This window comes from Erythrolamprus reginae, chromosome 2 (assembly GCF_031021105.1).
Source record: "Erythrolamprus reginae isolate rEryReg1 chromosome 2, rEryReg1.hap1, whole genome shotgun sequence".
NCBI classification, from domain to species: domain Eukaryota; kingdom Metazoa; phylum Chordata; class Lepidosauria; order Squamata; family Dipsadidae; genus Erythrolamprus; species Erythrolamprus reginae.
Genome location: NC_091951.1, coordinates 335,542,399 through 335,567,682, shown reverse-complemented (window position 1 = coordinate 335,567,682; position 25,284 = coordinate 335,542,399). Strand labels below are relative to the sequence as shown.

Here is a 25,284-nt window from a genome sequence, read left to right as displayed (position 1 = left end):
CTGCCGGGCTCTCTAGTATGAGCCTCCCGAAATTTCATGGGTACAAATTTCAGACACACACACATTTGAAAATTCAAAACAATGTCCTTTATCACAAAATTCAAAAGAAACAAAGCACCCTTTTTGTATTGCAAACAGCATTCAGCCCAAAACAACCTTGTAGGCTGTATAATTCCCTTAATCAGTCCTTAAGTACTTAGTTAGCTGTGAAGAAGCGTCACAGCCCTTCTTCTTCCAATGAAGTGAGATACACACACTTTGCTCTGCTTTGGTTTCAAAGGCGTGAAAAATCAACAAAGTCTGGAAAATAGCAAGGCACAGTCCTGAAGACCTGCGATCAGATAATCTTCACAACGGCCAAACCAACACGCTGCTATTTATATCAGCAGCACTAATTACTGGAGCCCCACCCAAACACAGGTGGCCTCTTTTATCTCCTGTAATATGTCCTCAATTGGTCTCTTCTACGCATAACTCTGTGCCTGCGTGGGTTCAAGACTTCCGCATCCGAATCGATCGAAGATAATGGAGATTGGCTTCCTGAGCTGTGTGCCAAGCCCCCCTCTTCCAAGTCACTCCCACCTTCTTCTTTGTCCGAGGAAACTGCACTACCTGACTCTGTCGACAATAAAACAGGCCTATGACATGGGCCAGAGCCAACCACAACACTTTCTAGAGTCTGAACACATGTTCAACATACAAACAGATCAGTGCTCTTCAAAAACATACAAGACTTGGCAATCACATTTCCAAAGTTTCTATCAAAAACCATCTCACCAGTTGAAGAGAATTCTGCAATTATTGGCATTTGTGTGTTCACACAAAGACACACGGTTGAGTTGTCCTGGCTCCTGACAATTGCCTGGACTGGACTCTGCAGTTCTAACAAAAGTTTTTCAGACCTGGTTTATTTATTTATTATTTAGATTTGTATGCCGCCCTCTCCGAAGACTCGGGGCGGCTCACAACAGTGTAAAACAAATCATAAATAATCCGAATAAGTTTAAAATATTAAAGATTTAAAAACCCCATATACTAACAGACACACACACAAGCATACCATGTATAAATTAAACATGCCCAGGGGGAGATGTTTCAATTCCCCCATGTCTGACGGCAAAGGTGGGTTTTAAGGAGTTTACGGAAGGCAGGAAGAGTAGGGGCAGTTCTAATCTCCGGGGGGAGTTGGTTCCAGAGAGACGGTGCCGCCACAGAGAAGGCTCTTCCCCTGGGGCCCGCCAACCGACATTGTTTAGTTGACGTTGACAATGGTTTGCCATTGTCTCCTCTTTCCCAGGGCTGAGGATGACCGGCGCAAAATCACCCAACTGGATCAGTACCCAAGGACAGACAACCTCTTGGTTTCTAGCCTGATGCCTTATCCACTATCCCAAACTGCCTCTTTTCTATCATTATTCATGATGGACCTGTATTATTATTTGATTCCTCCCACCATTAAAACTACAGGCAAGTTATAAAATGTGCATTGTATTTCTACCAAAATTCAAAATGAGACTAGAAATGTTTTATTATATGTCACAGGAAACTACAGGTGTGTGAAAATGCATGTTATGGAATAAACGCTTTTCACAATTATGTGCATTTCATCTATTTGTTAGGACATGAGGGACCTTATATTGAAATCTGTCCATTTGCTGTGGGTCGAATTACTCCCGGGATATTAACTCCAGTCTTAACGATGCTTCTGAGTACAGCTGTACTGTATTTTACCCCCTGAACACAAGATACAATACCACCGATTGCTTCAATATTTTAATTCTCAGCAGGGTAGATTCATTGTCAAAAAGAAAACGTAGATGCTTATCTACAAGATTTGCATCATGACCCAAGCATATTCCAAAGAAAAATGACACAACAGAATCCACTTTTTTCTGCACAAAAGAAAGCAGTGTCTTCTTTTTAATGAAAACTCAAATGGCACAAACCCTTGACTTAGTTAGATCAGTTTTACAACATACATTTGGTTTCAATTTGTCCAAGGCACCTGTAAAAACATTTCCTCGTGTGAAACAGAATGGATCGTGGTCCTTTTGAATGATTTGGGTTGAGAAAAATAAGTCTGCTTATTTGTCCTTAATTGTGAGTTGCAGGAAGGTGTTCTGGTGGAAAACTTCCCGTTTATCAATCCTAACACAACGCTGCAAATATCTTTAAAGGGAGAGAATTGCATAGATTTGTTCTGTTTCTCAAAACTGCAAACAATGCCTTCACAATATGTAATACTGGATACAGCGAACATTGCTTGCCTCTTAATATTTTAAATTCAGAGGAATTTGAGCACTATTCTATTAGAATTGCTATGCGTGTAAAAAATGAAGTTTCAAGTCAATATTATATAAGCAAGATGCAGGGCAGAGTAAAATCACATTTGCTGTTCTGGAACTGCCTTAAGGAGATGGCTAAGACTTAAGAAAACATGAGGATGAAGAACAATACCGGTTCAGCGAAAACAGGAGAAGCAGCATGCATTTTTTTAAAAAACAACAATGCCTACAATATTCCTGGCTTTGGAGAGGACCAAAGAACTCGATTCCAGTTCAGTTTGAATTTTAATGTTCAATGGTATGTTTTGAAGATCACAGCTGTCCTGTATTTTCCCAAGTCAAATGACTTTCAAGATCATGCAAGCTAGGATCTCTTCGTTGAAGAGGGATTAAAAAACACTTTTACAAAAGTTATGATCAATGTGAATGCAGTGAATACAAACAACTGTATCAAAACATGCTAAAAAGAGCTTGTTCTCGCCTACATTTTGCTGCACAGAAAGACTGAACCATTAAGGACTGAACTGTTCTTACAACTTCCTCATTTTATAATCCTGCTTATCACCATTTCCCCAAGTCTATTTTTTATAAAGTTGAATCAGCAATCTCTGCTCATCTAATGCCGTCCACAATATTATATGATTGTGATTATTATTATTTTTTTGCAATCTCTCACAGCTCTAAAGTGCAGTTTCAGGACTCCAGTGCCCACTTTGTCTGCCTGACTTCCTTCCTCTCTGAAAGACACAACTGTCCTACAGCAAGTCTTTCTGCTTTCTGTGATCTCCCCAAATCAGAATCTAAAAATAAGGGTGAGAAATACTCCTGTGCCAAGATCTTACTTGGGATGTATTTTGACAATAAAGGTATTTTCCATCCACCCATTTCTCCTGGATGCTCAAAGTCAGAATTTATCTCTTCTCTGCCTTAGAATTTGTCCATTTTATAACATCGCAGTCTATTACTCGGTGTACTTTATTAAGAAAGAATTCAATAATTTAAAATATTGAAGCATTTTCAACACTAAAGGGTTCCTTCCCTCTTCTCCAAGTAGTGCAATGCTTTCCATGCACCTCTGGAATGCACAATAGAGAGACCGTCAAAAGAATTTCTTCGCTGCTGCTTCTTGCTGACTCCTGCAGGACACAACAGAAAGATAAATCCATTAGCTCAACTGACTTTTAGAAAGCTTTCTGTCTCAATAAGTGACTTTTTCAGAACCAGGAATGCTCTGGAATTAAAGAAGAGGAGACAAGGCAGCCCCAGTGTAAGTTACACATACATACATACATACATACATACATACATACATACATACATACATACATACGAATTCTTCAATCAGTTACAGGTAAAAACAAGCAGGAGAGTTCGTTTCATTTCAGCAGAGCAGACAAGCATAGAGAGTCGAGTGCAGAGTGGAAAAGTACAGCCTGAGCCATGCCCAGTCTTAAGCTTAAGTATTCAGTTTTGATTCTCTGCGCAGACTCAGAAGTGTTTAACTCCCATTGGCTAACTTAGTTGCTATGCCTATTCACTGGCTGACCTTGTTACTATTGGCTCTCCCAATCATGGATATTCTAACAGATCTCATATTTAAGACTCCAGAAAGAAGGGGAGGGAGAAATGATTAGAGGACAACGTATGAATTTCCATGGCAGCAAAAGAGCTTATAATCTTGTCCACCCTGTTCCATTTTCTTTACCCGTGGGAATGCAGATTTCAAAAGGCTGCTAAAGTGTGTGAGAACGAAGTATTTCCTCAACGAGGGAGTGTTTTGGTGAGGACAGGTTCTTGTTGTAAGTTCCCTAAAACAGTGTTTTTCAACCAGTGTGCCGTGGCACATTAGTGTGCCGCGAGACACGGTCAGGTGTGCCGTGAAGCTCAGCAAGAGAGAGCAAGAGAGAGAAAGAGAGAGAAAGAAAGCAAGAGAGAGAGAAAGAGAGAGAAAGAAAGAGAGAGAGAGAAAGAAAGCAAGAGAGAAAGAGAGAGAAAGAAAGCAAGAGAGAGAGAAAGAGAGAAAGAGAGAGAGAAAGAAAGAGAGAGAGAGAAAGAAAGCAAGAGAGAAAGAGAGAGAAAGAAAGCAAGAGAGAGAGAAAGAGAGAGAGAGAAAGAAAGCAAGAGAGAGAGAAAGAGAGGAAGGGAAGGAGGGAGAGATAGAAAGAGAGCAAAAAAGAGAGGAAGGAAGGGAGAAAGAAAGAGGGATGGACAGAGAGGGGAAGGAAGAGAGAGAAAGAGGGAGAGAAATAGGAAGAGAGAGAGATATTTTTTTTGTCCAAACTTTTTTTAGCCCCCCCATTCCCCCCTGCTCAATGTGCCCCATGATTTTGTATATGTAAAAAATGTGCCGCAGATCAAAAAAGGTTGAAAATCACTGCCCTAAAACTCCAAGAATGGGCTTTAAATCTTTAGCAAAAAGACCAAAAAGGATCCTAAAAGTTACATGTGACAATGAGAATGTGAATTATAAGGTTGGTTTCTTTTAAATGCACATGTGTGTTCAATCACACTTGGCCAATAAAGTTCTATTCTATTTTATTCTTTTGGAAATTCCTGAGCATTTACATAGTGGAGACTCCACAAACACAATGACAAAAATGCATTTGTGCCAAGGCACCAGCATTTTAAACACATTGATGTCAGGGATAAGCAGCATCTCTCTCTCTCTCTCTCTCTGTTTCTTACAATTTAATTTTATGTGCCTCATACGTGTTCATTTCTGAGCCAGTCATTCATAGAAACATAGACGTCTGACGGCAGAAAAAGACCTCATGGTCTATCTAGTCTGCCCTTATACTATTTTCTGTATTTTATCTTAGGATGGATATATGTTTATCCCAGGCATGTTTAAATTCAGTTACTGTGGATTTATCTACCACGTCTGCTGGAAGTTTGTTCCAAGGATCTACTACTCTTTCAGTAAAATAATATTTTCTCATGTTGCTTTTGATCTTTCCCCCAACTAACTTCAGATTGTGTCCCCTTGTTCTTGTGTTCACTTTCCTATTAAAAACACTTCCCTCCTGGACCTTATTTAACCCTTTAATATATTTAAATGTTTCGATCATGTCCCCCCTTTTCCTTCTGTCCTCCAGACTATACAGATTGAGTTCATGAAGTCTTTCCTGATACGTTTTATGCTTAAGACCTTCCACCATTCTTGTAGCCCGTCTTTGGACCTGTTCAATTTTGTCAATATCTTTTTGTAGGTGAGGTCTCCAGAACTGGACACAGTATTCCAAATGGGGTCTCACCAGCGCTCTATATAAGGGGATCACAATCTCCCTCTTCCTGCTTGTTATACCTCTAGCTATGCAGCCAAGCATCCTACTTGCTTTCCCTACCGCCTGGCTGCACTGTTCATACGCCCTTCAATCGTTCCCAGCATTAGAATAGAATAGAATAGAATTTTATTGGCCAAGTGTGATTGGACACACAAGGAATTTGTCTTGGTGCATATGCTCTCAACGTACATAAAATAAAATATACATTTGTCAAGAATCATGTGGTACAACACTTAATGATTGTCATAGGGGTCAAATAAGCAATGAAGAAGCAATATTAATAAAAATCTTAGGATATACGCAACAAGTTACAGTCATACAGTCAACATGGGAGGAAATGGGTGATAGGAATGATGAGGAAAACTAGTAGAATAGAAGTGCAGATTTAGTAGAAAGTCTGACAGTGTTGAGGGAATTATTTGTTTAGTAGAGTGATGGCGTTCGGGAAAAAACTGTTCTTGTGTCTAGTTGTCTTGGTGTGCAGTGCTCTGTAGCGACGTTTTGAGGGTAGGAGTTGAAACAATTTGTGTCCAGGATGTGAGGGGTCAGTAAATATTTTACCCGCCCTCTTTTTGACTCGTGCAGTATACAGGTCCTCAATGGAAGGCAGATTGGCAGCAATTGTTTTTTCTGCAATTCTGATTATCCTCTGAAGTCTGTGTCGGTCCTGTTGGGTTGCAGCACCAAACCAGACAGTTATAGAGGTGCAGATGACAGACTCAATGATTCCTCTATAGAACTGAATCAGCAGCTCCTTGGGCAGTTTGAGCTTCCTGAGCTGGCGCAGAAAGAACATTCTTTGTTGTGCTTTTTTGATGATGTTTTTGATGTTAGGTGACCATTTTAGGTCTTGAGATATGATAGAACCTAGAAATTTGAAGGTCTCTACAGTTGATACTGTGTTGTCTAGTATTGTGAGAGGTGGAAGGGTGGAAGGGTTTCTCTTAAAGTCTACCACCATTTCTACAGTTTTGAGTGTGTTCAGTTCTAGATTGTTCTGGTCACACCACAAGGATAGTTGTTCAACTTCCCGTCTGTATGCAGATTCATCATTGTCTCGAATGAGTCCAATCACTGTTGTATCATCTGCAAACTTCAGTAGTTTAACAGATGGATCGTATGAGATGCAGTCTCTTCTCCAGTAAGTCCTTCCTTCTCATTAGGTGGCCAAAGTATTTGAGTTTCACCTTCAGGATCTGGCCTTCTAAAGAGCAGTCAGGGCTGAACTCCTCTAGAACTGACCGATTTGATTGCCTTGCAGTCCAAGGGATTTGCAGGAGTCTTTACCAGCACCATAGTTCAAAGGCCTCAATTCTTTGGCGCTTAGCTTTCCTTATGGTCCAACTTTCTCTGCTGCTTCAGTGCCAAGAAAAAGCAGGGCCAGCAAGGAAGATGAAACAAGGAGGAGAGGTCTGGGTGGGTAAATCTTCACTCTCCTCCTGGGAACATAATTGTGTGATGATGACTGGGTAAATATGGTTCAAGAACTCCTAGTACTAACTTTTGTTTTTGACCTCTCTAATCTTCCATATTTTCCTGCCGTAATTAAAAAAGATGGAAAGACCACAAAACATATATTGCAAATCTATAATTCCACCAGAAATCTATAATTAGCCTGTTTTTTTCTTTTTTTTTACAAAAAAAGAAAAGGTATTTTTTTCCGAAAAGGAAAGATGCCCTACTCAAAGATTCAACTCACTTGATCGGCAGCCTAGCTGCAAATTACTGTTTTATTGGGAATGCTCGCTCTATATAGACTTAATTCTCAAGCATGAAAACCAAAGAAGAGACACCTTTTATTCCAATATCTGATGTGAGCATGTAGAACAAATATATAATCCAAAGATACTTACTGTCATTTTGCCAGGCTCGGTCAACTGAAATGTCAAGAATGACAAGACATCATGATCATCTACATTTGAAAAAAAAAATCAGAAATGGGTCCAAAGAATTAGTCTACATTATGTTAACTCAGTAGAATGACTTAGCAATCTAAAACACATCTCATTCCGCACATTATCTGGCTGGGAATACAAAGGGCAACATTAGAAATGTTGAGTGTATGAATGTTTGTCTATGGCCAAAATTGGCAACACACCTTCATTAACTGTGGACTATTTAGATGGGATCCACATCAAACAACAGCGAGTAAACGTGAATGAACTTTCACTCCTCATTCTAGCAAGCTATGCTTTTCTAATCACACGTGAAGAAATTTGTGGCTCAAGACAGATAGATAGATAGATAGATAGATAGATAGATAGATAGATAGATAGATAGATAGATAGGTAGATAGTGTTGTGGTTAGCTCTGGCCCAGCTCCTGCCCCAAGGACTGTGGATGTGGGGGAGACATCCACATGCTGCAGGCCTGTTTTGCCCCCGGTGGAATATGCTGATGAAGGCTCCTCTGACCAAGAAGACATGAGTGACAGGGAGGAGGAGAGTGTGGCAGACAGCTCAGGAGATCAATTATCTAGCTCCTCCTTGGATTCAGAACAAGAGTTAATGATACAGCCACGCAAACGGAGAGCGATGCATAGGCACCAACAACTGAGAGATTATTATAAAAGAAAATGAGACCACCTGTGGTTGGGTGGGGCTGTGGTAATTAGTGAGGCTGCTATAAATAACAGCCTGTGGGTTTGGCCATTGTGGAGGATTATCTGATCGTTGTGTTTCGTGACTGCTTTACTGACTTGGACCTTTTGTGTGCTGATTTCCCCCCGCTTTGAAACTAAACCAGAGCAAAGTGTGTTTCACTTTGTGAAAGAAGAAGGACTGTGAATTGCCTCACAGCTGCAAGCTAAGTATCACAGAACTGATAAGGGACTTGTACAAATTACCAGTTTGAATTTTCAAATGTGTGTGTGTCTGAAATTTGTACCTGTGAATTTTTGGGAGGATTCTACCAGAGAGCCCGACAGAACAGATAGATAGATAGATAGATAGATAGATAGATAGATAGATAGATAGATAGATAGATAGATAGATAGATAGATAGATAGATTAGGCAGACAGACAGACAGACGGATGTCTAAATCAGATGTTTGTATTTATCACAAGGTTGCAATGGACAAAAAGCAGAAGGCAATAGCAAAGATTGGACTAAACTAAATCCTTAAAACTTTTGGATATCTGGCGTGATTGGTAACAAAGAATCAAAGTGTGCTGCAAGTTTGAAGCTCTAAAAGGCAACATATTTGTGCCAGCCTCAGTTTTTTTTAAACAGATGTTAATCCTGTGGGCCTTTGGACACAATATCTATCTATCCCAAGGAGAGAAATCACTTCTTGGGCAAAATCATCAGGGGAGGAGTAACCTGAATGGTAAAATCACCTGCGAGGCCACCTGTTGCTGCAGAGATGCCAAAGTAACCCTGAGGAGGTAGCACCATGTTTTCAACTTTGGCACAGAACTCATAGTCTTCTCTGTCTGGGGTAAAGCCATTGTTTATTAATATCTTGGGAGAAAAGAGACAGAGATGAAATCACTTGATACAGAATTAGGCCAATTACCTATCTCATGGTTGGCCAACCCTTTTGGCTTGCCTGGGCTGCACATATTTATTTTATTTATGAATTGTATTTATATGCCGCCCCCTCCGAGGACTCGGGGCAGCTTACAGCATGTAAAATACAATACAAAATACCCTAAATCCAATTTTTAAACTAAAACTAACAGTCTAAACCTTCAATTAATTAAGAAACAAGTCACTCTCATTCTAACAAACCAAACGTACGTTCCATTTCATTGGTAGGGGCTGATGACTAGTGTCTCCAGGACTGTTGGCACAAGTGAGTCTTCAAACTCTTGCAGAATGCAAGAAGGGTGGGGGCAATATGAATCTCTGGGGGGAGCCGAGTCCAGAAGGCCGGGGCCCCCACAGAGAAGGCTCTTCCCCTAGGCCCCGTCAAGCGACATTGTCTAATTGACAGGCCCTGGAGAAGGCTGACTCTGTGGGATCTGACTGGTCGCTGGGACTCGTGCGGCAGAAGGCAATCCCGTAATATTACAGGTGTTACGTTTACCTTATATGCAACTCTATCATTCCTCTCTATTGTATTTGTTTTCTGCATCGCATCTCTATTGCTCCTGTGATGCATTTCCTGTTCCTGTTGTATTACTCACTCTCTAGGAAAGTGATTTATGCACAGTGATGGCCTGTAGTGTGCTTACTTACTATACATAAAACAGCACAAAGTGAAGAAGAATTGTCTTAGATGGCATATGATATATAAAATATAGTTCATATATATATAAATATAAAGTGCTGTGGTGGTGCAGTGGTTAGAGTGCAGTACTGCAGGCTACTTCTACTGATTCCCATCTGCTTGCAGTTTAGTAGTTTGATTCTCACTAGGCTCCAGGTTGACTCAGCCTTCCATCCTTCCGAGGTCAGTTAAATGATGACCCAGATTGAAATATGCTACTCTGTAAACTGCTTAGAGAGGGCTAACTGCAAAGCGGTATATAAGTCTAAGTGTCAGTGCTATTGCTAAATCACATAATAACGTTAAAGGTTTACAATTGTGTGGGACGCGTTATTAGTTATCCAGGGCCGCGTGCAGCCCATGGATTGCAAGTTGGACAGGATTGGTCTATGGACTAAAGAAGCTTCTTGGAAGAAGAGAGGAAGATTTTCCAGGGAAAAACTCACGGAAAGTCCAGGTGCCTTTTGAAAAAGCACTTTTGGGACAATCATGACCCAAATGACTTAAAAATCTCTATAGACACTGATCCACCTACTTGATCTGTATGTAGCTCAGTCAGTTGAATCAGACAACTAAGGCTTTTCCATCAGTCCTATGATCTAAATCATTTGAGTAGCAATACTAAATTACCGTATTTTTCAGAGTATAAGACACACCTTTTCCCTCCCTAAAAGAGGCTGAAAATTCAGGTGCATCTTATACTCTGAATGTGGATTTTTTCAAAGCTTTTTTCCCCAGCCCTAACTAGGTGCTAACGATCTTCCCAGCTCTTCCCTTGCAGGTTCTTTCATTGTTACTGCTTGGGAAGAATGTTTTCCAAGCCCTGTTTTTTCAGGTTTTTTTCCCATTACTCTAACTTGCTCCAATTGTTTCTTTCCAGCCCTAACCAGGTGCTAACGATGTTCCCAGTTCTTACTGGCTTGCAAGCTCTTTCATTGTTACTCTCTCTGAATAAGGTTTTTTAAAAACCCTAACCAGGGGATAAAATAATGTGCTGAAGCTGACCAGACCAAGGATGCTAGCCAGATGAATATCTGGTAAGCAGATTCTTTCCCCTATTTTCCTTCCCAAAAACTGAAGGTGCGTCTTATACTATGGTGTATTTTATACTCTGAAAAACATGGTATCAGTCAGACAAATGACTTTTTTCAATTATCATCCTCAGCCAGTGTGTTATTTTAAAGCACATGAAAAATCTCTTTTGTCCTCCAAGATAAAACAGCCTGTTTCTGGGTCTCAAGCTTTGCATCCAGGGACTGAGAAAAATCTGGAAGATCTTATTGATTGTGATATATTAGGACCGCCAGACGTCTCTTCCCACTTCCAAAGTATACTTTTAACTCCCGAGTTCCTGTTATTCAAAAACACATCAGTAAATGTACATACAGGAAAGTATAACGAGAGCTGCAATGACTTACAGATAGTGTCTTCTGATAGTAAATCACCTTTGCACGGACGGGGTAAGGCTTGTTACGAAAATCTCTTTGACACGATGCCAACGCTTGTGTGGACCCATCACTTAAAAACAGAAACATCTTATCAATACAAACTTAGCAGTTAGGATAATCCAAGAATGAAGACGAAAAGACCAATGTGCAAGACATACGGTCCATTTGAATAATATAAAATAGAAGCCTTCTATAAGTAATCCTTAGAATTGGGACCAGAATTTCCACTTTTTCTTTTTGCCATGATTTTTTAAGTGCATCCCTGTGGTTGTTCACTGAATAAGTGGTCATTAAGTGAATCTGGTTTCCCCCTCTTGACTTTGGGGAACCTGCTGGTAAGGTCACAAACGGTGATCCCATAACTCTGGGACATCGCAACCGTTGTAATAAACATGCCAAAAGTGCCTGAGTTTTGATTATGAGACTCTAAGCATGCTACAATGGTCATAAAGTGAGGACCGGTCATAAGTAACTTTGTTTTTAGAATGGTTTTCCTTGTTCCACTCACCTGTGCTTTTCTACTTGTACTTTTCAAAATAAACTTTATTACTATCCACCACTAAGAGCTGTCATGCAGGTGAGAAGTTTATAACTTAAGAATAAAATAAACAAAGCACTACAAACCATTAGTAGTAGTTTATACTCTATAACAGTGATGGTGAACCTATGTCACGGGTGCCACAGGTGGCACGCGGAGCCATATCTGCTGGCACGCGAGCCGTTGCCCTGGCTCAGCTCCAACATGCATGTGGGTGCCGGCCAGCTGATTTTTGGCTCACACAGAGGCTCTGGAAGGATGTTTTTGGCTTTCAGAGAGCCTCCGGGGGATGGGGGAGGTTTTATTTATTTATTCATTTGTCCAATATACAATACATATGGAAGAGAATAGACATGAAGTAATATATATAAAGATAATATGTAAAAATAGAGAAGATATATGAGAGGAAGAAAATATATATGATATATGAGATAAAGGAAAGACAATTGGACAGGGGACGAAAGGCACACTAGTGCACTTATGTACGCCCCTTACTGACCTCTAAGGAACCTGGAGAGGTCAATCGTGGATAGTCTAAGAGAGAAATGTTGGGGGTTAGGGGTTGGCACTATTGAGTCCGGTAATGAGTTCCACGCTTCGACAACTCGATTGTTAAAGTCATATTTTTTACAGTCAAGTTTGGAGCGGTTAACATTAAGTTTGAATCTGTTGCGTGCTCTTGTGTTGTTGTGGTTGAAGCTGAAGTAGTCATTGACTGGTAGGATGTTGCAGCATATCATCTTGTGGGCAATACTTAAATCGTGTTTTAGATTGTTTTTACCCTCTCCCAGCTCCAGGGAAGCCTTTGGAGCCTGGGGACGGCGAAACATGAGCCTACTGAGCCCACCAGAAGTTGGGATACAGGCCATTTCTGGCCTCCAGAGGGCCTCTGGGGGGTGGGAGAAGCTGTTTTCGCCCTCCCCAGGTATTGAATTATGGATGTGGGCACTCGTGCAAGCACAATAACACTCGCCCACACTCTTTCGGCACCTGTGGGTAAAAAGGTTCGCCATCACTGCTCTATAACTTTCCAATTTTTCCTTGGAACCCAAGTTATTTGTTCTATCCATTTAGCAAAAATTTAACAGCCAGTCATCACACTCACACTCACTTTCTCACAAACACACATATTTTCTTCTCATCAAGATAGATGAGGTCAAATTCAACCTACTTTTGATGGTCATAATTGAGCTTGCCATTATTGCCAACAACAATCACTGCAGGGTTGTTTTTCTGCGAGGGAAGGAAAGAAAAATCAGCGTAAAGATAGGACAAGATGCAAAGACTGAAAAACCAAGTATGTCCAGACCAATGTGTACAATTTCAACCCCCAGCGTCTCTCTCAATGTCCTCTCACTCACCTTTGCATCATTGTCAAAGGAGTCAAAGAAGATGCCAACACCATTCCAGTTATCTGCTGCACCAAAAACTGGGCCATCTAATCCTTGTCCTTCAGTATACCAGACTGCCTGTTCAGACACATGAAAATCTAAGCAAATTGTAGGCCCTCCAGGTCAAGCACCCACCATTTTTACAAACTCCTGACCCATTCCTCTCTTGTTCATGTTGGGGGCATCTTTTAAGCTGCTTCTGTTGGGTTGTAAGGATTAGTCGGTGGTATCACCATTGCCCACTACCAGGAACCCTTTGATGCCCCCATCAAAGCACTGGAGCAAATGACAAGAGCTCAGCCCGCCATGCAGCAGTACTTGGGTCTCGAATGCAGGCTTGCTAACCTCCAATTCAGCGTTTGAAAACTGCAGCTGGTATTACGTACCAATCCATCAGCTCCTACTCTCCCTCTTCCAGTCACTCGGAAGGTCACTTCAATTTCCCAGTATTCAAATATGGATTTGCTTTTTGTCCATACGGCTCCTCTTTGGCTTTTTAACGAAGGAGTTATTCTGATCTGATCAGCACTGGGGATAGCATCTGAAAAGGAAGTTCACCATTTTTAGTCACACGTTAAAAACCATACTTACTAAAATAATTCCAAAAAATTATATTAGATTTTTTTAATCCTGCCATTATTATTGTTATTACTATCATCATCATCATCATCATATCAATACAACACAACAAACGAGATCACTATGCTGGATTTCATATTTCATCACCAGTCGGGCGCTTCCCAAGCACCTAGGACTGTGTGATATAGCGGCTAATTATGTTTGCCGATCCCAGTAAAGCGGCCTTTTGCAATTGACAGATGGAGATTTTATCAATTCCGATGGTTTTCAAATGTCCGCTGAAATCTTTTGGCACTGTGCCCAGCGTGCCAAGGACCACTGGGACCACTTTCACTGGCTTATGCCAGGGTTGTTGCAGCTCAAATAAGCCAGTGAAAGTCGTCCCAGTGGTCCTTGGCACACTGGGCGCAGTGTCAAAAGGTCTCAGCGGACATTTGAAAACCATCAGAATTGACAAAATCTCCATCTGTCAATTGCATTATTATTATTATTATTATTGTTGTTGTTGTTGTTGTTGTTGTTACAACTAACTCAAGGAAGCAACGTACTACTTAATATTCTTCTCTCCTATTTTGCCCACAACAACCTTGTGAAATGAGCAGGGCTGAAAGACTCACTTAACAACCCATCACTTAGCGGTGGGATTTCAATCCCAATTGTGGTCATAATTCAGGGACTACCTATGCCGTTGACGACAATGAGCAAGACTAGTTATCCCAAATACAAAAGTAACTCAAGATTTTAAAATCTGCATTTAAGTTCAGAAATAGCTATTTTCTCAGTCACTTCCCAGGTTTCAAATTTTAAAAAGAAATTTCTGAGCTGGGGAGGACTTTTGGCACTTGAGTTAGCTTTGCAAACTGTAAGACTGTAGCTTCAGCCAATTTTAGTCCTGAGACACATTTGTAGACCTTGGATGTGGAAACCAAACAGTTTCCACATCCCAGTGTGGATATTATAGAGCAGTAGTTCTCAACCTTTCTAATGCCTTAATACAGTTCCTCATGTTGTGGTGACCCCCAACCATAAGTTTAGCACCAATTCTCCCAACAGAGATTTAAGCTGATTGGGAGGAAGTTCAGAGGGACACACCTACTGTAAACACCTGATTGGTCAGATTGTAAAAATATGTTCCAAGGCACTAGAATAGAAGCTTTAGTTCCTAACACCATGGGAAATGTGTCTTTTCCCGTGGTCTTAGGTGACCCCTATAAAACGGTCATTCTACCCCCAAAGGGGTCTTGACCCCCAGGTTGAGAACCACTGCTAGAGTTAGATCTGGTATGAATCAGGCACATCCAAGCAAGAACAAAGTGGCATTAAACAATGTGTCAGTGTAGAATGTCAGAAAGCCAGGACTTTGCTTGGGAACATCCAGGTTCTCGACTCCATTGGACCCTGGAGTGATTCTGGGTGATTTGCTTCTCTCTGACTCATCCAAATTAACCAGCAAAATGAAATAAGATTTAGGCACTCTTGTTTCTTGCATATTGGCTAAGCTCTGCATTAGTCTTGCAGAGACCGATACCGTATTCAGAATCATCAAGATTAAAGGAATTTAGGACCTAATCCAAAGAAGCTCGTAATCTTATCATAGTGAGGGGAAAACACACACACAAACACACTGTGCCATTCCCAAGCTAAGCTAACTGTACACAGTCTAGAACAGCAAACTCTCAACCTTTGGGGGCACTAAGGACCGTTTTTTCTGCGAGATGGTGGGATTGTGATTTTATGTTATTATTATTATTATTATTTATTGGATTTGTATGCCGCCCCTCTCCGCAGACTCGGGGCGGCTAACAACAGTGGTAAAACAACATGAACAATCCAATTAATAAAAACAACTAAAAAAAACCTTATTATAAAAAACCAAGCATACACACAAACATACCATGCATAACTTGTAATAGCCTAGGGGGAAAGGATAACTTAACTCCCCCATGCCTGGCGAAAAAGGTGGGTCTTAAGTAATTTGTGAAAGACAAGGAGGGTGGGGCCATTCTAATCTCTGGGGGGAGTTGGTTCCAGAGGGCCGGGGCCACCACAGAGAAGGCTCTTCCCCTGGGGCCCACCAAACAACATTGTTTGGTCGACGGGACCCGGAGAAGGCCAACTCTGTGGGGCCTTATCGGCCGCTGGGATTCGTGCGGTAGAAGGCGGTTCCGGATGTATTCTGGCCCAATGCCATGTAGGGCTTTAAAGGTCATTACCAACACTTTGAATTGTGACCGGAAACCGATCGGCAGCCAGTGCAGGCCACGGAGTGTTGCAGAAACGTGGGCGAATCTAGGAAGCCCCACGATGGCTCTCGCGGCCGCATTCTGCACGATCTGAAGTTTCCGAAAACTTTTCAAAGGTAGCCCCATGTAGAGAGCGTTGCAGTAATCGAACCTCGAGATGATGAGGGCATGAGTGACTGTGAGCAGTGACTCCCTGTCCAAATAGGGCCGCAACTGGTGCACCAGGCGAACCTGGGCAAATGCCCCCCTCGCCACAGCCGAAATATGATGTTCCAATGTCAGCTGTGGATCGAGGAGGACGCGTGCTGGTAGCATCCCACGGATCAGGCTCCGCTTCCTTGTGTGGCCCGGTTTCTGGCATGCTGTGGCCTGGTGCTGGTCCACGGACCAGGGACTGGGAATCCCTGGTCTAGAAAAGATTTCAAAGGATTACTTTTCATAAATGAAAGGCAGGCTGGCTGTAGATCACAATACGGATTTATATTACATGTTGCAGGTTGCCATAACCGCAGACCAAATCTTGCTCTTCAATTCCAATGCTATATTCCAGGAGGTGTTAGGAAATGTGATAATGGGCAACAATTTGTGTACACTGAGAAATCTCTAATATTGTCCCAAATTGTTTTAAAGATTAACATGGCACTTCCTTAACTGTTCTTCCATTCTAACTTAAAAGGCTATTAGGTTAAATCCCAGTGTTTGTCCAGTAATTGGAGTTAATATCAAAGGTAATTTGCTTTGTATTCCAAGGGTTGATTTAATCAGTAACAAAAAGTCAACATGTTACTTAAAAAGAAAAGAAAAGCCTAGTCAGTTGTCCACCAAAAACACAGCTCAAAAGTAACAGCCATTTAAGACAAACCATTTATTATAAACCAGGATGGATAAACAATTTAAAAGTGTGTCTATGCACCAGGAATGGGTGTTCTCTAATTCTACAGATAAGGAGTGTCCTGGCTTGGGATCTATGGATTTCAACTCTTTAGAATTCTGGGAATTGAAGTCCACAAGTCTTAAAAGTTGTCCCTGCTTTAGATGGTGACGAATCACCATATAGCCAGAGTTTACACTGTCAATTCCAAAATTTGACCCAGCTACTCAAGAAAACAGAACAGCAAATTATCAAGAAATGATTGACAGAGAAAAAGCTAAAGACATCAGCTTAGTTTTCCATATTGGATGAACGTAAAATATTCAGTCACACTTTGATACTTGCACCCTATATCACATATATGAATAAGCCCCTGCAAAATCTGATCTTTAACTTCGAATCTGGATGATATAAAGAAGAAATGGAAGCATGTTATTATGCTAAAGTTGCTATATCCAATGGAGCACATTTGCCATCTGTTCACATGAATCCTAGCCATATGGCTGAATATAACTATCATCCTGCAGTCACATGTGAACACGAACACAGACAAAAGACACGTCTATCTATAAAGAGTAAAGGCAGAAGGATATTATTTCAAATTCAGCCTTATATAATAATATAATATTTACTTATATAATATAGTAATTCTAAAATAGAGCAAGGGAAAAAATGAATTTAATTCCCTGAAAGAAGCAGGGATCTTATTGAAACACCTTCACATCTCAGGGCCATATAGAAACATAGAAACATAGAAGACTGACGGCAGAAAAAGACCACATGGTCCATCTAGTCTTCCCTTATACTATTTCCTGTATTTTATCTTAGGATGGATATACTGTATGTTTATCCCAGGCATGTTTAAATTCAGTTACTCTGGATTTATCAACCACGTCTGCTGGAAGTTTGTTGTTCCAAGGATCTACTACTCTTTCAGTAAAATAATATTTTCTCACGTTGCTTTTGATCTTTCCCCCAACTAACTTCAGATTGTGCCCCCTTGTTCTTGTGTTCACTTTCCTATTAAAAACACTTCCCTCCTGAACCTTATTTAACCATTGAACATATTTAAATATTTCGATCATGTCCGCACTTTCTCTTCTGTCCTCCAGACGATACAGATTGAATTCATGAAGTCTTTCCTGATAAGTTTTATGCTTAAGACCTTCCACCATTCTTGTAGCCCGTCTTTGGACCCATTCATTTTTGTCAATTTTTTTGTGGGTGAGGTCTCCAGAACGGAACACAGTATTCCAAATGTGGTCTCACCAGCACTCTATATAACGGGATCACAATTTCCCTCTTCCTGCTTGTTATACCTCTAGTTATGCAGCCAAGCATCCTACTTGCTTTTCCTACAGCCTGACCATACTGCTCACCCATTTTGAGACTGTCAGAAATCAGTACCCCTAAATCCTTCTCTTCTGAAGATTTTGCTAGCACAGAACTGCCAACTCAGATTGAGGATTCCTTTTCCCCAAGTGCATTATTTTACATTTGGAAACATTAAATTGCAGTTTCCATTGCTTTGACCATTTATCTAGTAAAGCTAGATCATTTACCATATTACAGATGCCTCCAAGAATATCAACCCTATTGCACACTTTAGAGTCATCGGCAAATAGGCAAACTTTCCCTACCAAACCAACCATATGATATGATTGGTTTCATATAATGGAGTATTAATCAGCTGCCTTAGAAAACAGCAGAATTCCCAATGGAAACAGTAAGTAAGTAAATAGTAAGTAACTGAAATAAAGTTACTCTACCAGCAGGCCCTGAAGACCTACATCTTTTACAAATTATAATTTGTCACAATAAAAGTGTTACAGTACCTGTGTCAATATATTGTACTATGCCATAAAGGCAAAAGTGCCAAAATGCCATCTCCCACTATAATGGAAAAATGTTAACAAAAGAGTTGGGAGAATTGTCACCTATGAAAGATGTCGAAGTTTGTTTTCAATGACTGAATTAATTTACTTTCTCAAGAAGGAGAGCACAATTTTTAAATGTTTAGATGACAATATTAAATAAGTATGGAATAGAAAGACTAGGAAAGTGGGGGGGGGGCGCTACTTGTAGAATTGAGAGTAATGAAAAGAGTATTTTTATTAGTATAAAACAGACAAGATTTTTTTGAGAATTCTCATTCCATTCATCCAACATGAGACTTCATGGAATCTGCAGCAAGAGTCGATTAAAAAATAATAATTCTTGCTACGTGTGATATGGTGAGTGTATGATCACCCGAACAATAATCATATACTCACTATATCATATGTTGTAAGAACTGTTATTTTTTTTTTAATAGAGCAGTGTTTTTCAAAAGGTGTATGGATTTCCCAGAGAAATTCTGGGAGTTGACGTCCATACATTTTAAAGTATGAAAAACACTGGTATACAGTCAATCTGAGTTTTATCTGAATAGGAGTAAATCTGCCCCATAATTTTTTGTGTGTCCTACTTACCCTGGTGTTTGTATTAGGTTGCTCTGAAACATTGGCATTGTGGACCAATGCTAATCTACTCAGACTCAGAGCATCAAATGCATTATATGTTGCTTTTATTATTTTTATACACAACTTATGGCCATGATGGCGAACCTATGGCATGCGTGCCACAGGTAGCACACGAAGCCATATCTACTGGCACATGAGACGTTGCCCCAGCTCAGCTCCAGCATACATGTGTGTGCCAGCCAGTTGATTTTCAGCTCATGTGGAGGCTCTGAGAAGTGTTTTTGGCCTCCGGAAGGCCTCTGGGGGAGGCCATTTTCGCCTTCTCCAGGCAAACCTGTGGAGCCTGTGAAGGGTGAAAAACGGGCCTACCGGGCCCACTGGAACTCGGGGAGCGGGGAACATGCACGCATGCGTGTAGAGACAGGGAATGTGGGGGGCATTGAATTATGGCTGTGGGCACACATGTGTGCGCAATAGTACATGCACATTTGCTTTCAGCCCCTGAGGAAAAAAAGGTTTGCCATCACTGCCTTAGGGTGATAAACATTCCTCCCTATTCCTATTTTCATCAGAACAACAACCCTGAGTGTTAGGTTGGGTTGAGAGACTGAGGGTGGCTGGTCCACTTTCATGCATGGGATAGAAAAGATGGATAGAGATAAATTCTTTTCTCTATCACATAATACTAGGACGAGGGGGCACTCCCTAAAGCTCATAGGTAAGAAAGTGAGGACAAATCAAGGGAGATATTTCTTCACCCAGAGGGACCTTGGTTTATGGAATTCACTTTCAGAAGAGGTTGTTTCAGCTGTCAGCCTGGATAACTTCAAGGCAGGATTAGACAGATTCATGGATGCCAAGGGTATCGCTGGTTATTGAAACGGATGACCATGTGCTGCCTATATGTTGGTTGAGGCAGGCAGGATTCCCTTGAGTACCATTTGTTGGGGGTCAAGGGAAAGGGAGGGTTTGGCCTTCTCTTTCTGCTCAAGATCCCCATGGACAATTGGTGGGCCACTGTGTGACACAGAATGCTAGACTCGATGGGCTTTGGCCTGATTCAGCATGGCTCTTCTTATGTTCTTACATGCCTAGAATGTGACTAGCACTCACAGTCTCTTGGGTTCTAGGCCAGCACCTTAGCCATTCTCCTCAATCACAGCTAAATGCCTATAGAGATTCTCAGTTATCCAGGTCATGGTTGTCCCAAAGAAAGTCCTCTTCAAAAAGCACCTTTGGGATTCAATAAGCAGAGGAACTTTGGTTTTTGCCAGGGAGAGAAATTCTGGATCAAATAATCACTTTTCTGTTACTATTTTCTATTCTCAAAGGTAAGAAACTAGGGCTTTAGAAGATGAATCTGAGAGGTAAAAGGCAATATGTTTGAGCTAATGGTTCAAGAGCAATTAATGGGATTCACTCGCATTAAGCAACACCTTGCTGGATCCCATCTGTATGTACCAGAGGATTCTTTGCAATTATAATTACTTATAATTATATACTTTAATAATTTATAAACACAGATTTTTTAAAAAAAAAACTTTGTAACTTTGGGCCAGTCACTCACTTTCAACCCAACCCACCTCTGGGATTGAAAAATGAAAATGTCCATTCCTTTACACATCTGTAATAAAGAAAATCCAGTTGTCTCTTGAAAAAGCATCTTGGGACTCATCAAGCAGGGAAACTTTGACAGGTAGAGAAATTCTGGATTGAGTATTCACTTTCCCGTCACCAATTTCTATCCTCAAAGGCAAGGTGTTTCCATTGAGAAACAACTTGCTGGATCCCATCTGTATGTACCAGAGGATTCTTTATAATATCTATCCCTGAAGGGCAAGTTGTGAAAGAATACTTTATATAAAATTCTTTAAACCCAGGCAGATAATTTGTTAACTTTGTGTCAGTCACTCTCTCTCTCTCATCCCAATCCACCTTTGGGATTGAAAAATGAAAATGTCCATTCCCTTACATCAGGGGTCTCCAAAACATTTGGGAACTTTAAGACTTGTAGACTTCAACTCCCAGAATTCTCCAGCCAGCTATGTTGAAGTCCACAAGTCTTAAAGTTCCCAAGTTTGAAGACCTCTGCCTTACATCCATCTGTATTAAAGTAAGATGAGGCAACAGCCCACAAAGGCTGGATGTTACCTTTAGAGATAAGATGGTGATGCAAGAAAGGATTTCTTTTTACACTCCCCTAAATGATTCTGTATGTACATGGGTTTGATTAAATAGTTTCATTAGGGTTTATTATGGGTTTTACTGTTCTTATTACTAATATTTGACTTTGTTTATTGTATGTACTATTTACTATTAAATACTGTTACTAAATACTGTTAAAATGATTCCCTCAACACTGTCAAACTACTTACTAAGTCTGCACTACTATTACTATTAGTTTTTTCTCATCATTTCTATCACCCATATCCTCTCACTTATGACTTAACTTGTTGCTTGTATCCTTAAGATTTGTATCAATATTTTATTTTATTTTGTTTATTTTGTCCAATACACAATAATACACAATGAAGCTTATAGAGCAGTGTTTCCCAACCTTGGCAACTTGAAGATATTTGGACTTCAACTCCCAGAATTCCCCAGCCAGTGAATGCTGGCTGGGGAATACTGGGAGTTGAAGTCCAGATCTCTTCAAGTTGCCAAGGTTGGGAAAAACTGTTATTGAGGATATAGTAGAGAAGATATAGGAGATATAGGAGAGATTTATTTGACCCCTATGACAATCATTAAGTGTTGGATAAATGTTACACAAATATATATTTTCTTTTATGTACACTGAGAGCATATGCACAAAAGCCAAATTCCTTATGTGTCCAATCACACTTGGCCAATAAAGAGTTGTAAAATTAATTACATTAAATTAAATCGTTTTGACACGTTCCTATTAAGACCACGGAGAAACTTCTTCCTTGACTTATAAGCCAACCACGAGCCCCGGATAAGCCAAGCTGAGCCGCTAACCCAAATCAGCAGCACTCTGCATATGCTCAGAGGCGCTCCTGCCCTTCCCGCGAGTTGCCCTCCAAGGCTAACCGTTGATCCTTCGGAATAGATTCCCGAGCCGATCGCAACGTCAACGGGAGACCCGCTTCCCCTCTTCGGGAACGAGGGCTACTTACTGCCCGTGTGCACCCAGAAGGGCACCGATCCGTCCGGCTGCACCAAGTGCGGACCCTTAAAGCTGTACTTGTATTCGAACCGCCGGTGAGGCAGCGCCGCCGTGGGAGCGCCGCCGCTTTCCGCCTGGCCTGTGGCGTCGGCCGGGGAGAGGAAGCGGCCGCTCAGGCACAGGCACGCGGCGATCAACAGCCTCTTCGCGGCCGCTGCCGCCGAGCCATCCCCGCAAACTCTGAGCGCCACCATCTTGGACTCCGCTGCATGAAACCCGGCTTGGCCAACAGGGCGCTCGCTGATTGGTCGGGCCGACAGAAGGGCGGTATCTCCCTCGGCCAAAGGGCAGGGAATACGTTAGCTTGCCCATAGAGGGCGTGGCGTCTTCGGCCACGCCTTCAGGCCACGCCCCCGAAAACGATGCTAGTAGGAGGGGGCGGAAGAGCGGTTATTTCGGACTTGGCTGTTAACGGTCGCTCGATGCTTTTTCCGCATTGTGTGTGTGGGATGTTTGTGTGGCACGTTTCCATTATCATTAATTTATAAGGATTGTGTATGTCTTGCTGTATGAATGGGAATGAACGAATGAATGAATTATTTTAAATGTTTTAAAAGTTTTTTAGTTATATTAATTGGATTTTTTAAGATATGTATATTGTATATATGTTTTGATATGTTGTGAGCCGCCCCGAGTCCTTGGAGAAGGGTGGCATAAAAATCCAATTAATAAGTACAATACATTACACTATCAGAGTTGGAAGGCACCTTGGAGGTCTTCTAGTCCAGTGTTTCCCAACCTTGGCATCTTGAAGAGATCTGGACTTCAACTCCCAGAATTCCCCAGCCAGCGAATGCCAAGTTGCCAAGGTTGGGAAACACTGTTCTAGTCCAACCCCCTGCTTAGGCAGGAGAATCTACACTACTTCAGACAAATGGTTATCCAACACCTTAAAATCTTCCAGCGCTGGAGCATATGTAACTTCTGGAGGCAGGCTGTTCCACTGATCAATTTAACAGTCAGGAAATTTCTCCTAAGTTGCTTCTCTCCTTGTTTAGCTTCCACCCATTGCTTCTTGTTCTACCCTCAGGTGCTTTGGAAAATAGGTTGACTCCCTCTTCTTTGTGGCAGCCCCTGAGATATTGGAACATTGCTTTCATGTCTTGCCTAGTCCTCTTCATTAAACTAGACATACCCAGTCCCTGAAACCGTTCTTCATATATTTTAGCCTCCAGTCCACTAATCGGCTTGGTTACTCTTCTCTTTACTCTTTTTAGAGTCAACATCCTTTTTTGCATCGTGGTGACCAAAACTGAATGCAGTACAGCGTTCCCTCGATTTTCGCGGGTTCGAACTTCGCAAAAAGTCTATACCACGGTTTTTCAAAAATATTAATTACAAAATACTTTGCGGTTTTTTCCCTTATACCCTGTTTTTTTCTGCCCGATGACGTCATATATCATCGCCAAACATTCGTCCACCTTTAATAAATATTTTTTAAAATAAACTTTAATAAATAAACATGGTAAGTAATAATCTAAATGGTTGTTAAGGGAGGGGGAAATTGCAATTTAGAGGTTTAAAGTGTTAAGGGAAGGCTTGTGATACTGTTCATAGCCAAAAATACTGTATTTACTTCCGCATCTCTACTTTGCGGAAATTCGACTTTTGCGGGCGGTCTCGGAACGCATCCCCCGCGAAAAGTGAGGGAACACTGTATTCCAAGACAGTGTTTTTCAACCAGTGTGCCGTGGCACACTAGTGTGCCGTGAGACATAGTCAGGTGTGTCGTGGGGAAATTAAACTATGGCCTGCGGAGGCCATTTATCCAGGCCGCCGCCAGCCGCCTCCATCCGAACATAAACATTCCCCTCACAATCCCTCCAGCTCTCAGCGACAGGAAGAGTGGAGGTAACATTCAATTCAATTTATTAGATTTGTATGCCGCCCCTCTCCGAAGACTCGGGGCGGCTCACAACAATAATAAAAACAATATTCCAGCGAAAAGGAACGCTCACTGACCAATTATCTTCTAGGATTCATTATTGTTATTGTTATTATTAATTTATTGTATTTGTATGCTGCCCCTCTCCGCAGACCACTAGCAATGAACCGATAGCAGGCCGCCTCTCGTCCACACCCAGGAAGGTCCCCCCCGCTCGGGCTGCCACACACATGTTATTGTGTGACCGTGGCGAGTAGTTAAAGCTGCTATTCCTCCCCATAGTCCTGATTTCTAATGGTTTAGTGGTTTAAAGCTAAAGTTTGCTGATCTTTCTTTGGACAGTTTTTGGTTATCTGTCGCCAAGGACTTCCCCATTCTGGCTAACAAATATTGCTCCCGTTTTCAACCACATATCTATTTGGTTTATTTAGCCAGGGTGGTGCAGCAGGTAGAGTGCAGTACTGCAGGCCATTGAAGCTGACTGTAGATCTGCAGGTCAGTGGTTCAAATCTCATCACTGGGTCAAGGTTGACTCAGCCTTCTTCCATCCTTCCGAGGTGGGTAAAATGAGGACCCGGATTGTGGGGGCAATAGGCTGGCTCTGTGAAAAAGTGCTATTGCTAACAGGTTGTAAGCCGCTCTGAGTCTCAGGAGAAAGGCGGCATGAAAACCAAGTAAGTAAGTAAGTACGTACGTAAGTAAGTAAGTAAGTAAGTAAGTAAGTAAGTAAGTAAGTAAGTAAATAAATAAATATTTGAGTTGAGCTTCTCAAGCTTGACTGTGATAAAAACTAAAAACAGAGAGAGACTGAGGAAGAACTTTGTGTATGTCTTTCTACCATTCCTGCCCTTTTGTGTTCATCGAAACAGGCCCAGGTTTTACACTGAGTATAAAT

At 41.3% G+C, this 25,284-nt stretch overlaps 1 protein-coding gene across 1 annotated transcript; it reads right to left on the bottom strand.

Moving 5' to 3' along the window:
• Positions 1-1,760: 1,760 nt before the first annotated feature.
• On the bottom strand, positions 1,761-22,767 carry LMAN1 (lectin, mannose binding 1). Its single transcript, XM_070743499.1, has 8 exons — positions 22,455-22,767; positions 13,546-13,700; positions 13,130-13,237; positions 12,940-13,001; positions 11,201-11,300; positions 8,908-9,031; positions 7,423-7,481; positions 1,761-3,421 (listed from the first exon to the last, which is right to left on the bottom strand). Exons 1-8 carry the CDS (start codon positions 22,696-22,698, stop codon positions 3,284-3,286), a joined length of 990 nt encoding a protein of 329 aa, XP_070599600.1. The 5' UTR covers positions 22,699-22,767; the 3' UTR covers positions 1,761-3,283.
• Positions 22,768-25,284: the final 2,517 nt, after the last annotated feature.